This window comes from Megascapheus bottae, chromosome 12, assembly GCF_031878675.1.
Source record: "Megascapheus bottae isolate mThoBot1 chromosome 12, mThoBot2.hap1, whole genome shotgun sequence".
Classification (NCBI taxonomy): Eukaryota; Metazoa; Chordata; class Mammalia; order Rodentia; family Geomyidae; genus Megascapheus; species Megascapheus bottae.
In genome coordinates, this window is record NC_143520.1 from 11,753,562 (window position 1) to 11,768,506 (window position 14,945).

The 14,945-nt window shown below is 42.1% G+C and overlaps 1 protein-coding gene across 1 annotated transcript in view; it reads right to left on the reverse strand.

Annotated features, from left to right (window-relative positions):
* The window catches only part of Gorasp2 (golgi reassembly stacking protein 2), a 31,762-nt gene extending 27,020 nt beyond the window's left edge, over positions 1-4,742 (reverse strand). The window contains exon 1 of the mRNA XM_090342658.1: positions 4,585-4,742. Within this exon, the coding sequence (XP_090198784.1) occupies positions 4,585-4,647 (63 nt within the window). The 5' untranslated portion in view covers positions 4,648-4,742. The remainder of the gene's footprint in view (positions 1-4,584) is intronic.
* Between the last annotated feature and the right edge of the window lie 10,203 nt (positions 4,743-14,945).

Consider the following 14,945-nt stretch of genomic DNA (forward strand, 5'->3'; position numbering starts at 1 on the left):
CCTGGAGGAACTACAGAGAAGAGCAAGCATAACAGTTCCAAGGTCCCCACACTGGTGTGAAGCTGGCTCTTTTAATATCTTCAGTTAACTCACATTTCAGGGTATTCAACATAGAAAAAAACTGACTATTTTAATTGAGAAGCAAAAGGTTCCGTTGTAGGCAAATGTGTAATTTTGAAAAGAGCCTTTTGGGGCTCACTTGACAGTGACAAAATGAAACAAGAAATCTATTTTCAACACCTTCCACTTAGGAGACACTTATAATAACTTCTAGATAAACTGAAAAGCCCTAACACTACTTGTCTCACATCAGAGAACCTGAATAAAACACAGAGAACATGGATTCTGACCATTGTTCAAAGGGAAGCTGAAGTACTATCTTTATTATTTCTTTATTTTTAGTTTATTTATTTATTTTTTTTTGCCAGTCCTGGGGCCTAGGCACTGTCCTTGAACATTCTGTGTACAAGGCTAGCCCTCTGTCTGAGCCACAGCACCACTTCCAGCTTTTTCTGTGTATGTGGTACCCAGGAATCCAATCCAGAGCTTAACTCATGCTAGCTGATCACTCTACCACTGGCTACACTCTTGGTCCAGAAGCAATGCAATATCTCTAAAAGGCTTCTTGGAACTCATATTCAATCTTCCTGCCTGAGTGTATCATGCATATACACAAGATGTTTGAAGCACAGTTTCACTGAATGCACAATATACCAGTCAGTTGTTATGCCTTGATTTATTTAACAATAAATAGAGGGTAGGGGGAGGGAAATGGGGACCAAGACATGAGAAAGGGTATCAATGTATGTGAAGTAATGCACCTTCTATCTGGTGAATATAATGTAACCCTTCTATTAATTACAATAAAAATATATGAAAAAAACAATAAATAGAGCAGCTATTGGATATTTAGATTGGAAAGATAATATACATTGTGTGTGTGTGTGTGTGCGCGTGCGCGCGTGTGCATTCTCGCGCACTTGCCAGTACTAAGGCTTGAATTTCAGGGCTTTACCCCTTTTGCTTGGCTTTTTCCCCCCTACTCAAGGCTAGTACTCTACCACTCAGAGCCAACTCTACTTCTGGCATTTTGCTGGTTAATTAGAGATAACTTTATCTTGGATTTATCTGCTTGAGCTGGTTTCAAACTAGGATCCTTAGATCTCAGCCCCCTAAGTAGCCAGGACTAGAAATGTGAATCACCAGCACAATTTAATTTTTTGGCCATACTTTTGCTACACAGGTAAGTGGCAAAAAAATTATTTCATCTGTACTAACCTCTAAATAGTGGTAGAGTTATAGGCAATTTAGGCTCTTTGTTATAATTTCGGAACTTACCAAAATATTCTCTAATGAACAGAGTCAGGAAACAATGTAGCATTTTAGTAAAACAAAGATCAATATTTAGGTAAAGCCTTAAAATTCAGTAATGAGGAAATGCAACATATATATACACATAAATATATATACATATACATATATATATATGTATATATTCCTCCCCACCCCTAAGATAATGTCTTGCTATGTAGCCCAGGCTGGCCTCAAACATATGATCCACCTTCTTTAATTTCCAAGTGCCAGAACTACAGGTGTATACCACCATACTCGGTGGTAAATGTATATCTTAAGTGAAAATAAACAGTAGAATTTAAGATTGTTAGTATTATTCATAGTAAAAGATTGGAAGAAAAAAGGTTCAATCCTAGGAAATGCTGCTTAATCACACTATAATACCACAAACCATTATGGAGCTAACCAAAAGCACAGTCAAATTTCTATGTGCTGCTCTGGAAAGACTGCCAATTTAACCCACCAAATAAGATTAAGCATGTGACGGTATGCACTAGAGCCTTCAAAAATTACAAAAAATATGTAAAGAAGGAAGCACTCAAAGCCATTTCTGGATCCATCTCAAAGTTATCCTCTGAAAAATTTTAGAGCTGAGCTCAACATTCTATTATGAGAATTCATGAAATAATAATGAAACAGCAGTGGATATGAAATTGGCATTTCAAAATTCACACGATTTTTTAAAAAAATTACTAGTAAGGAAATGGCCATGGGATTGGTTTAAACTGCAAAATAAGTTTAGAACTAGCAAGCAAGCATTGGTGATTTGAACTCAAGATTCTCCTGACATAGTTGACTGACTTACAAACCAAACTGGTTTATAAGTTCAATAATCTAACAGTGGAACAAACCTTTGTACAATTATGCAATAACAAATAAAAGGAAGGTGTTTTTACATATTAAAATTTACATAGTATTTCTCTCTTGAACACAAAGATTAGGAAACTAATTATGAAGTTAGAGCAGGTTGGGAATGTGGCTAAGTGGTAGTGATTTTTAAGGTCCTGGGCCTTATCCTCAGGACCTCCAAGGAAGAGGTAGAATAGATTAAGAACTCACATTCTCCTAAGCTAGATGCTCATCAAAGCTCCCTTTAGAATCCTCGCACAGATTGCTAACTAAGGTTGTTCTTGAAGTTTCCTTTTGTTATTTTGATCAGGGTCTCACTAGCAGCCCAGGCTAGCCTGGAACTTAAAATTCTCCTGTCCCAGATTCCCAAGTGGTAGAGTTACAAAACTGTACCACTACACCCAGCTTTGTCTCTATTTCTAAGAATCAGTTTATATATTAACAATACATCTGCACTAAGTATACCGAAACACTGATTTACTAAGGTGAACCTACTTAAAGAAAATAGACTTGAAGTTAGGCTCGGCCTGTAATCCTAGACACTCAGAAGTCTGAGATCTGAGGAATGTAATTCAAGGCCAGCCTGCTCAGGGAAGCCCATGAGATTCTTACCTTTAATTAATCACCAAAAAAACCAGAAGTGGAGCTGTGGGCAAAAACATCCCTCAAGAATAGTGCTTGAGCCATGATTTCAAGCCTCAGCACTGGAACCAAGAAAGGAGAGAGTGAGAGAGCCGGAACAAGGGGGAAGGGGGGAGAGGAAGAAAGAGGAGAAAAGAAAAGAAAGTGTAAATCTGAAGTCTTGTTGATTGAAGGGCTGTCTCCCCCTACAAGTCGAGGGCCTGGGCACTGTCCCTGAGGTGTTTTTTTTTGCTCAAGGCTAGCGCTCTAACATGTTGAGTCAACGGCACTTCCGGTTTTCTGGTGGTTAACTGGAGATGTCACCCAGACGTTCCTGCCTAGACAGACTTAGAACTTCCATTTTCAGATCTCAGCCTCCTGAGGAGCTAGGATTACGGGCTGGGCCACCTCACTCTGATTTGTTTTTCTGCTCATTAACTAATGTGTTTCACTGAGTGTATATATTATGAAAGAATCACAAATCTCCAAGGATTCAAAGGCAGGGCCAGTCATTTGAAAATTAGCTGTTAAATGGATAATATACCCTCACAGGAGATTACTCAAATTCCGACCAGGTAACAGAGAGTATATCACTGTAATTGCCACGATTTCAACTTCCTTTCTAGGATCTGACCATTTTCTCCCATTTCTCTCGGGAGTTTGGTTAACTCAAGAGACTAGGTAAGCTTTAAGGTTGTTTTATGGATTACTTTTCCTTTCTAGGAGAAAAAAAAAAAAAAAAAAAACCAAACAAACCAAAAAACATTCTTACCTAGTGTAGACACGAGAGGTATCTTTAGTGGAGCGGGCAATCAGACGACCAATCGTCGCCCTCTTACCCAACCAACTGGGTAATTTGAGAAAGCGCACCTAAAACGTGAGACCTGAGGCCCCACATTAAGAAATGCGCGGTCTCCGTGAAGATGCTCTGCCCAGGGAGGCACTGCCACGAGTAGTGACGCTCAATTTCCTCCTTCAACGGCACTGCAGACTGGGGCGATCTTTCCATCGGTTTACCACTCACACAGGTGTCACCGCTCCTAAACTCTCCAGGCTCCTGGTGGGAAGCCCAGGCCGGGCTCACCCCGCACCTGAGGATGCTGGCTTTCTATCTACCCAAGCTGTTTTAAAACGTCCTTCCCTGTTAGCTCTACCACCTACCGGGCATCTGCATCTTAATCTCCACCACACACTCGGCCGTCTCCTCCGAAAAAGAACACAAGGCAAGTTTCCGGTCCAGGAAACGTGGGAGGGGAAGGTTGCAAGGGTCGGGAGTGATACGGAGGCCGGGAAAGTGCTGCCCCCCCCCCCAAAAAAAAAATCAAGTAGATTGAAATCCGTCAAACCTCATCCGGGGCCATGGGGTCTGCCTGCTCCAGCCTCGCGGTCCTTTCCGGGCACCCCCTGCCGTCCACACCGCCCCGGCGCAGGCTCGGGCCGGCTTTCCCGGGCACCCCGAAGCCCGCCCGCCACCCCTTCAGACACGGCGCCCCCGGGCCCTTCCCCGAGTTTGGAAGCGAAGGATGCGGAGGGCGCGGAAGGCCGCTCGCGGGGGAGGAAGCCAGGCTCCCGGGCCGGTCCCGCACGGCCGCGGCCCCCGGGCTCGGGCTGCTCCGGGCAGGCGGGTCGCGAGCGGCTCCCCGGACTGGCCTCGCTCGGGCAGCGCTCCGCGGAGGACCGGGCCCGGCTGGGCCTCCGCCTCCCCGCGGCCGGACCCCGCCTCCAGCCCCGCAGCTGCCGGGTCACCGTCCGAGCCCTCACCCGCAGGACGTGGTAGCCTTCCGTGCCGCCGCCCGGGATCTCGACGCTCTGCGAGGAGCCCATGGCGGCGGGCGATCGCTGCGGCCGAGCCGGGGTCCGCGCTGCTCCCCGCCCCGCGCGCCGTCCGCTCCTCCGCGTAGCAGCACTTGGGACGTGGCACTCGCCAGCCACCCGAGCGCCGGGCCGCACAGCCCGCCGGGAGATCGTCGCCGGGGCAGCCGGCCCCGCCGCGACGCCGCCGACAGCGCCCCCTGCCGCGAGCCACTGGGAGGGGCGGGAGCGGGCAAGGGCACGCGAGGGAGGGGCGGGGCTCGGTCGCACTCGCGAGAAGTAGAAGTGAGGCCCGCAGAAGTGAGGGCACGCCCTCCTCAGCGCCTGGCTATGGGACCCGAGGTGGGACAAGAACCATCGCGGGCGTGTTCTCTCGCGGTTGAGAGCAAGTTCGCTTGCTTGCAGCTCCCCCTGGTGGCCATAGCCAGGGTAAGCACTGCTGCTTAAAGAAAAAGCAAAAGGCCAGACGCCAGGCTCCTTACCGTCTAGGTTTGCACGTCGGAGGCTAAGCCGGCTTGGCCCTCTGTGGCTCACTTCCATGAAGGGAAACGTTCTCCGCATAGCGCAAAAATTTATGGCGATCCACTGAGCCCTTTAATTCTTCTCTATGAGAACAAGTTGACCAGGGCCAAAAAATATTTTTTTTCTCCTTTAAGCAGATTATCTCCAGTATTTTGTGACAGCAAAGGAAAACTGAGTAACGTAGGACTTGGTTTGGATACATTAGCTGATTAGCTGTAAAATACTTCGGTTTGTTTTGAAGCCAGGGTTTTGGTCCATTGGTGTTCATCCATGCTATTCACATGAAAAAAAATGGAAATTATTGACTGAAAACATGGTTACAAAATAGGTTATCTGCAGACACATGAAAATATCTTCTTAAAATACACATTAATATATAGATAAAGATGTGAGAGAATGTGAAGCAAGGGTGATAGTGGTGACCCTTGGATGTTGGACAGAGATTTTTTTGGTTTGGACTAGATCTATATTTTCTTTTCCTCTTTTCTTTAAAATATGATACTGAGTTTTGAACTTGGCTTCACATTTCTAGGTAAGTGATAGTCCACTTGAACAACACTTTGAGCCTTTTGATCTAGTTATTTTGGGGATAGGAATTCACATTTTGTCTCACTTTGTGTCTTATTGTCATAAATACTTAAACAAATGAAGTCTCTAGCTATTAGGTTCCTTAAGAGCTAAGAATATGGAGGAGCTGGCAACTAATTCAACAAATTAATAAATTCAATGCAAATGAATAAATGTAGGAACTTAATTTGAGGTTAATAAATGTAAGAACTAGATTTGTTCTGCTTGGCAATTAATAATCCTTTTTATGGTAGTTTCATAGGCTCTTGCTATGTTAAATGGTCAAAGTTTTGTTTTGTGTTTTTTGTCTTGAGCTCAGGGCCTGAGCACTGTCCTAGGACTTTTCTCAAGGCTAGAGCTTGAACCTCAGCACCACTTCCAGCTTGTTTTTCTATGTATGTGGTACCGACGAATCGAATTTGGGTCTTCGTGTATGTGAGGCAGGCACTCTTCCACTAGGCCAAACTTCTGGCCCAATGGTCAGTTTTTACACCAGTTTTATTTCTAGATGTGTAACACCAGCCAATCCAGACAGTTTCTTTGGGGGTCTTATGAACAACTCCAACCCTGGCTTACAGATGAACTATGTGTTTAGCACATCGATTAGCTACTTATTATCCCCCCGCCCCGCCACAACACACACACTTGGCTTTCTTCATGCTGATCCCTCTTCCTTGAACACATGTTCCTACATTTTCTCCTTTTAGAAAATTTAAAATGGTCCCTTAAGGCCCATTTCAAGTGTTGTTTATTTATTCCTAGCTCATTTGTACTTCCTGGAACCATTAGGTCCTTTGTTCATCATTATCATCACAGGCCTGTGTTTTTACCATTTTGGAGCCATTCATTCAAGGTAAGAATTCTGGTTTTGATGGTCTAGGTATGCAACTCTGTGGTAGAGGAAATGTCTTGCATCCAAGAGGCCTAAAGTTTAATCCTCAGCACTACAAAATTAAGAACAAATGCACACACACACACACACACACAAATGTGTTTTCATATTAAGTCCCCAGTGCTTGATTGGAACATGGAAGTAATATTTATCAATTTGAGGGCTGGGATACAACTCCTTGATAGAATATTTGCTTCGGGTCCCTGGGTTCCATCTTCAGTACCATATATATATGTATATATATATATATGTGTGTGTGTGTGTGTGTGATTTTTGACTTGGATTGAACATATATACTGAGTAGCTCCACAGCTTTCTTTCCTTTTCCCTGACTCAGTAAATTACCTCTGTGGTGACATTTTGTGCCTCATCAAGATGTGTATGATTTCTTTAGCAGCAATTGGTAGAGGATGAAGTATAAGATCTACTTGACTTGAAAAGTAGGTGATATGCATTGCTACAACTTCTGCTGCTAGCTGTCTTACTCTTTCAGAAAACATTCCTAACCAGAGGACAAAGAATAAAATCCAAAGGGTGTTGCCAAAATGAGTCTAAATAAATATAACCTGACAGAGGGGAGTGCCTGGGAGATGACTATCCAAGCCAGTCTCTTGCAATAGGAATCTGCTGCCGGCAAGTTGACATTTTGAAACACCACATGCAGCAGCAAAGTCAAGTCCAGCAAAGACAAATATCTACAAGCTAAAAAAAGAAATCAAGCCTGGAGCACTGTGTTTTTCTGGAACAAGCCTTCATATATATCTTCTGGATTTCATGAATTCTGAGTTCTCATGAGTAAGTCATTATGATGGAAGGCTCATTTTTAAAAATCATATTGTCCAATGCAACTTCAACTTTTTGACTCTAGTCTAATCTGGCAAAGTTTAGTCCCTGCTCTATTTGGATGAAAACCCAGTGAGACCAGGAGGCCCTTCATGGCACAAACCCTTTATCACTTAGATTTTGTTTTGTTTCTAAGCAAAACACCCATGGTATGTGCTATGGAAGGAATGTCACCCCTGCCTGGACCAGAAGAGAATCCTTAGGTTACAGACAGCCCATGTCTACCATGAAGTGACCTTTCAAGAAAAGTTCTGTTCTCTGACATGGTAGTGATAGCTAGGCCCTGCAGATTTCCTTTTAGGGAGCTTAGAACTGGAAATTACAAGGAAAAATCCAATCCATGTGCGTTTATTTGCATAAAAATGCAAGCTTGAGGAGGAATAGTCTTTGCCTATATATTTATTACTTAATACACTTAATACTATTAAAAGACTGGCATATATCTGGTGACTATAATGTAACCCTTCTATTAATCACAATAAAAATATTAAAAAAAAGACTGGCATAGAAAATTTGCTGAGTAAATCGTTGTAGAATGAATGTATGGTCTTGGTAGTAGTCATGCTCATAGAATGCACAAAAGCAGTGGTTTTCTAACATGGGCATCAAGAAGCATTACCAGGGAGCTTTGTAAAATATACAGAAATCCAAGTAGTAATCTACTTCAATAAGCCTGATTAAGAGTGGTCTCTGTTAATTTCCAGATGATTCTGAACCATATAAGATTTAAGAACTCCCAAGGAGCTCTAGGATACGGAAACAAGAGCTTTATCTTGATTGATTGCTGTTCTTAATGTACTGTGTTATTTCTTTTCTCCTTTGTTGCCCTTTGGTTAATCTCATATTGTTACTGTATCTGACTTTGTTACCTGGTATATTTGTTTAGTTGAAATAGGAAAGGGAAGAAGGAAAAACCAGATGATTGGGAGGGAGTGGGGGAAGGGAAATGGGAACAAAAACACGAGAAGGGGTATCAATGTGTGAAAAGTAATGCATCTACTACCTGGTGAATATAACTATAACTCCTCTAAACATAACCCCGACAATAAAAATTTAAAAAAAAATTAAGAACTCCCATACTACAGCAATGCCTAGGGAGCAATGCCTTGTGTTTTCAGATAATCAAGTGGTCTCTCTCGTGCTTGTTGAGATTTTCTCAGATATCAAAAGATCTTGAGGCCCAAATTGTACTGATAATCTTGTAGTTCTTTGATGGTTCATCACATTTATTGCATTTTTTTTTCCTCCTTGGAAGCAAGTCTCTACCTCTAGCCAGCTTAATGAGTCTGTAGTTCTGTGTGCTAGGGGAGGGGAACTAAATTCCATTTCCTGAAGGATTGTAGCTGGATAATTAGAATTTTTTCTAGTAGGAATTGTGTACCTTCTTTTCAATTTCTTATTTATATCAGTATGGTGTGCTGCATACTTATTTCTAAAGCTTTGATTAATCCTTGCTGACAAAGATACCAAATGGTATGATTTGTTGTTCACCTTGAACCTTTGTCCCTGGAAAAAATAGTCATTCCTTTCTTTCAGATGGGCAGAATATTTGTAAGTCACATATCTGGTAAGAATTCATTTAATGAACTCTTAAGACTTAGCAACATAAAACTAAACAACCCAGGGCCGGGAGTTTGGCCTAGTGGTAGAGTGCTTGCCTAGCATGCATGAAGCCCCGGGGTTCAATTCCTTGGTACCACATACATAGAAAAAAGCCAGAAGTGGTGCTGAGGCTCAAGTGGTAGAGTTCTAGACTTGAGAAAGTCCAAGGATGGTGCTCAGGGCCTGAGCTCAAGCCCAGGACTGGCAAAAAAACAAAAACAAAAACAAAAACAAAAAACAAAAAAACTAAACAACCCAATTTTAAAATGGACAAAAATCTAAATACATATTTCAACAATGAAGATATATAGATGTCAATGAACATATGAAAAGAAGTACAATAGCATTTCTCATTAGGGAAATAAAAACCACAGTAAGATATTATTATCAAACATCCAATAGGATGTTCCTTCCAGCTTTATAGTTCTGTCTTTTTCAAAATGTTGTATGATTAGGGTCATGAAATATAGAGCCTTATGATTTTGACTTCCTTCACTTAGGAAAACCATAAAGATTCAAAGCATGGGGGCATTGCTCAAGGGGTAGAGTGCTTGCTAGCAAGCATGAAGCCCTCATGGGCCCTTTAGCCCCAGCACGCCCCAAAATTTAAAAATAAAAATAAAACCCAAGCTCATGCATGTTGTGTGAGTCTATAGTATGCTTATTACTGAATATACCCCCAATTTACAGATGAGTCACACTTCATTTTCCCGTTCAAGTGTGAAAGATATCAAAGTTTTTCCAAGTATTTGCAATGATCAAGAAAACTGCTATTAATAATCATGGTTAGGGTCAGGAGCATGGCTAGTGGTAGAGTGCTCACCTAGCATGCATGAAGCCCTGGGTTCTCGTCCTTGGTACCACATACACAGGAAAACACCGGAAGTGGTGCTGTGTCTCAAGGGGTAGAGTGCTAGCCTTGAGAAAGCTCAAGGACAGTGGCCCTGAGTTCAAGCCCCAGGACTGATGTGAACATGTTTTCAGTTCACCTCAGTAAAAGTACATTTTCTGGGTTGTAAGTGTGTAATATATATGTGTGTTATATATGTTTATGTTAAGTTCTGTAAGCAGTCGAAAACCTGTCTTACAAAGTGTCTGTAGTATTTTGTTTTTACCAGCAATACATGATTGTTTCTATTGCTTTAAATCCAAAGTAGCAATTTATTTGTCTGTTAGAAATTGTTTTTTCCAGTTGGGAATGAACTAAGAGCCTGGCACTCTACCACTAAGTTATACCATTAGGTAATCCTATTGGATGTTTGATAATAATATCTTTTTTTTTTTTGCGCCAGTCCCGGGCTTGAGCTCAGGGCCTGAGCATTTTCCTTGGACTTTCTCAAGGCTAGAGCTCTACCACTTGAGCCTCAGCACCACTTCCAGCTTTTTTTTCTATGTATGTGGTACCGAGGAATCGAACCCGGGTCTTCATGCATGCTAGGCAAGCACTTTAACCACGAGGCCAAACTCCCGGCCCCTGATAATAATATCTTACTGTGGTTTTTAATTCCCTAAAGAAAGAATCTTCCTATCATGGTCTCCCCAAGTCTGTCTCCTTTAAACTCTTCCTAGTAGCTGAGTCATTCTGTCACCTTAGGTTGTACCTAATTTTAGGGAATAATGCTTGTGTTGATGATTACCTGTGGGTCCTTTGAAGATGAAAAGTGCTGGCAGAGCCTCGTAATTAATGCAGAAAGAACTCTATTAACCTTCTTCTGGTATCCACTTTGCTTGATGGGCTCTTTTATTTTTTCCCTTGATATTGTGGAGAGATGGAAAGTCATGAACTACATCAAATTACTTCATCAGAATATTGAAGAAGGTGGTGGAGTTTCCATATGGTTCTAGGTGAAATGTATAGAAAGGCTCATCTCCACGTGAAAGAGGCTGTCATACCATCTCTGGCAATTGATTTCTCCCTGCCCCTGGCCCCTTTTCTGTGTCATGGGACACTGTTGATCTTGTTAAAGTACAAGTATACAGTTATGCTATAAGCTGATTGCTGAAAGTCTCTGTCTAAAGGTCACAGTACATCAAGGATTTGAGATTCACAGTAGACATTATGACATTAATTCTTCCCTTCTGAAAGGTGCCCTGAGAGGATGGCTGAGTTTTATGTTAAGATAGATTCATATCCCCCATGACATCATACGCACACGACAGGTTTCATATCACTGAAGTTGATTTTTCAAGAGGAGTTTGAAACAGATTTTGACTATGAAATAAACTAATTTTATTTAATTATGACGCTCAATTAACATTTTCTTCTTTTTTTAAAAGCTATACTTTCTTGATCAAAATAATGCAGCCCAAAGAAATACATATTGGAAACCTATTTTTGGGGGAGGGAGGCTACAGACAACATTCCATAAGCACTGGCTTTGTGATTTCTGATTTAGACGTTAAATCACTGAACAATAACTGTTAGTACCCCTTAACAAATGGAATCATGATATCTTTGAATTGTTAGAGCACATTGGCATTTGTGATGTAGAGTCAAATATCTTGTTTGTGCCTCTGACAAGCCCAGTTCTGGGGCTTTGAACTTGGGGCCTGAGTACTGTCATTCAACTTTTTCAAGGCTAGAGCTTTACCACTTGAGCCATAGTACAACTTCCCACTTTTTCTATGTATGTGGTATTGAGGAATTGAACCTGGGTCTTTGTGCATGCTAGGCAAGCATTCTACTACTAGGCTAAACTCCCAGCCGAAGGATTGTGTGTGTGTATGTGCGTGTGCGTGTGCGTGTGCATGCGTGCTGGGACAAACTCAGGAGCTGGGCACTGCCCCTGAGATTTTTTGCTCAAAGCTAGTGCTTTACTACTTGAACCACAGCTCCAATTTCTTTTCTTTTTACTGGTTAATTGGAGATAAAAGTCTCATGGACTTCCCTGCCCAGGCTAGCTTCTAGCTGCCATCTCAGCTTCCTGAGTAGCTAAGAATCCCAGGCATGAGCCACCAGTGCCTGGCTCTTATTCTCATTCTTTAGATGGAAGAAGAGAGAGTTTATGACTTGCCTGAAATCACAGAAGCTGGTATGCAACAGAGCCAGAAGTATCACATAAGTCTAAAACTTTTTCTCAGCGAATATCTAAACCGTATTATTAACTTCTATTTCTTGAAATGATTACTGTGCCTTTGATTTTCTTGGAGTTTGTGTGCTTGATCTGTAATAGTCAGAGCAGCTTTGGTAATGCCAAATAGATATTGTTAAATTAAATTTATAGATGTTGAAACTGACTTCCAGAAAAGTAAGGTAACTTGCTCAAGATTCAGCTTTTGGAGAACTGGGTGCCAGTGGTTCATACCCATAATCTTAGCTACTCAGGAGGGTGAGATCTGACGATCATAGTTTGAACCCAGCCCAAGCAAGAAAGTCTTATCTCCAATTAACCATCAAAAAGCCAGAAGTGGGCTGGGAGTTTAGCCTAGTGGTAGAGTGCTTGCCTAGCATACATGAAAACTTGGGTTGCTGTGGCTCAAGTGGTAGACTTATAGCCTTGAGAAAGCCCAAGGACAGTGCTTGGGCCCTGAGCTCAAGGCCCAGGACTGGCAAAAAAAAAAGAAAAGCAAGCCAGAAGTGGAGATGTGTCTCAGAGGTAGAGTGCAGCTTTGAGTGAAAAAGCTGAGAGGGCACCCAGACCCTGAGTTCGAGTTCCATTGCTGGCACACAGAGAAACATGTGAAACTATTTTGTGTACTTAAAATAATTGGTTTGGGTCATGGCATTTTTCACTAACTACTATATGTCATTAAAGGTTTAAGTTTACATCTGTAAATGTCTTTGTAGTTTCTTCTCACATTTATTAAGCTCTGTGTTTCCAGGGTATCCCAGTCTGTCAGATAACTATTGCCCAGATAGAAATGAAATGTCAACGTGTGTCAGTCACTAGAGTGCAGGTCCAGCTCATATTTTATTTTCTATCTTTGGGGGTAGAAGCTCATGAAACCTGTGTCAAAAGAAGGAATAAATGGTGTTTAGCAACATTTTCTTTCAATCCATTTACCTACTGTTTGCAGTCTGCCATACAGTATCTTTATACCTTTTGTTCCATTGCCAGCAGCATGTTTCTCTCTTCACTAGTCCTTACATAAATACCATTCTTGAGTAAGACATCACAATCAAAAGGAATAAATTAGAGCTACATGTATCAGCAGAGGTAGATTTCAAAAGTATAAAATTATGCCTGGAGCTGATGGCTCATATTTGTAGTCCTTGCTACTCAGGAAGTTGAGATCTGAGGATTGAAGTTCAAAACCAGGCTGGGCAAAAAAGTCTGAGAGATTCTTATCTTTAACCAGGAAAAAAAGCCAGAAGTGGAGCTGTGGTTGACGTAGTAGAACACCAACCTTAAGAGGAAAAGCCAACCAAGACATGAGAAGGGGTATCAATGTATGTGAAGTAATGCAGCTTCTATCTGGTGAATATAATGTAACCCTTCTATAATTACAGTAAAAATATATGAAAAAAATTAAAAAAAGAGGAAAAGCCAAATGAGAGTTTGAGTCCCTGAGGTCAAGCCCCAGCACTAGCACCATTAAAAAATAGTATAATATTAAACATAATAGAAAGGATATTGAAATGGTATCCTCTAAGGGCCTCCATATTAATTGTTTGGCCCTTAGCTTGGTGCTATTGGAAGGTGCCAAGAAATCTTTAAGAGGTGGGGGTGTGGAAGTGAGCCCTCAAAGGGGAGTATGGAGGGCAGGTTCATCATTGTGTTCTATGTCCTGGCAAGGAGGGGAGCAGATTTGCTCTGCCATATGCTCCTGCCACAATGCAGGGCCTGTCTCACCACAGGCCCAAACTCAAGAGAGCCAAGGGACCATGAACTGAAATCTCCACATTTAGTCAAATGTTCTAAGTATTTTATGACATCTAGCCCTCAAGACTATCTTGCTTTCAAGAAAGATGTATATGTGTGTGTGTGTGTGAGAGAGAGAGAGAGAGAGAGAGAGAGAGAAAGAGAGAGAGAGACAGACAGACAGACAGACAGACAGGAAGAGAGAAACAGAGAAGAAGGAGGATGAGGAAAGGGTGGGGAGGGGAGGAAAAGGAAAAGGAAGGTGAAGGAGAGAGAAGAAAGAAAAGAGAAGAGAAAGAAGATGGAGAAAAGATTCTATGTTTTTTTTGTGTATGTTTTTGTTTTTGTGGGTCATGGGACTTGAACTCTAGGCCTGAGCCCTGTCCCTGAGCCCTTCAGATCAAGACTACCACCTTACCCGTTGAGCCACAGCATCACTTTTGGTTTTCTCATGGTTAATTGGACATAAGAGTCTCACGGACTTAAGTGTCTGAGCTGGTTTTGAACTGTAATCCTCAGGTGTCAGCCTCCTGAGTAGCTAGGATTACAGGCATGAGCCACAGCGACCGGCTGATTCTATGTTTTTTGTTTTTTTTTCTGCCTGTAGCTGTACTAGGGATTACTATTTTTTCACCTCAAGAAGTTACTTTCAACAAGAGAAATTGGAACAGACATGGACTTAATAGTAGACACTTTAATGTAGACTCTAGCCAGTCCACTGATGAAGGAGTGCCAGCAAATGACTGAAAAATGCTGCACCTTCACAGAGCTGAGGTCCTGCCCGGACCATTGAAATCTAATTCTAGCAGGGCTCAGGCAGGCACATTCCAGTCCAGCTTCTATCTGGACACAACTAGACATAGACACCAGCTGGAGTGATTTAGGAACCAACTGATGTGCAGATTTACCCAATCTTGGTCTCCCAGTGATTTAGTTGGAAACATGATGGAGCATGTGCCAAGTGCTCTGGTCCTGTCCACAGCCTGAGACTTGTTTGGCTTTCTTGTGTCCTGGACATTTAGCTTCCACCTCCAGTCTGTGGGGTCTCAGGTTTACTCTGAAATGGTTAAATGGGGGAAAGA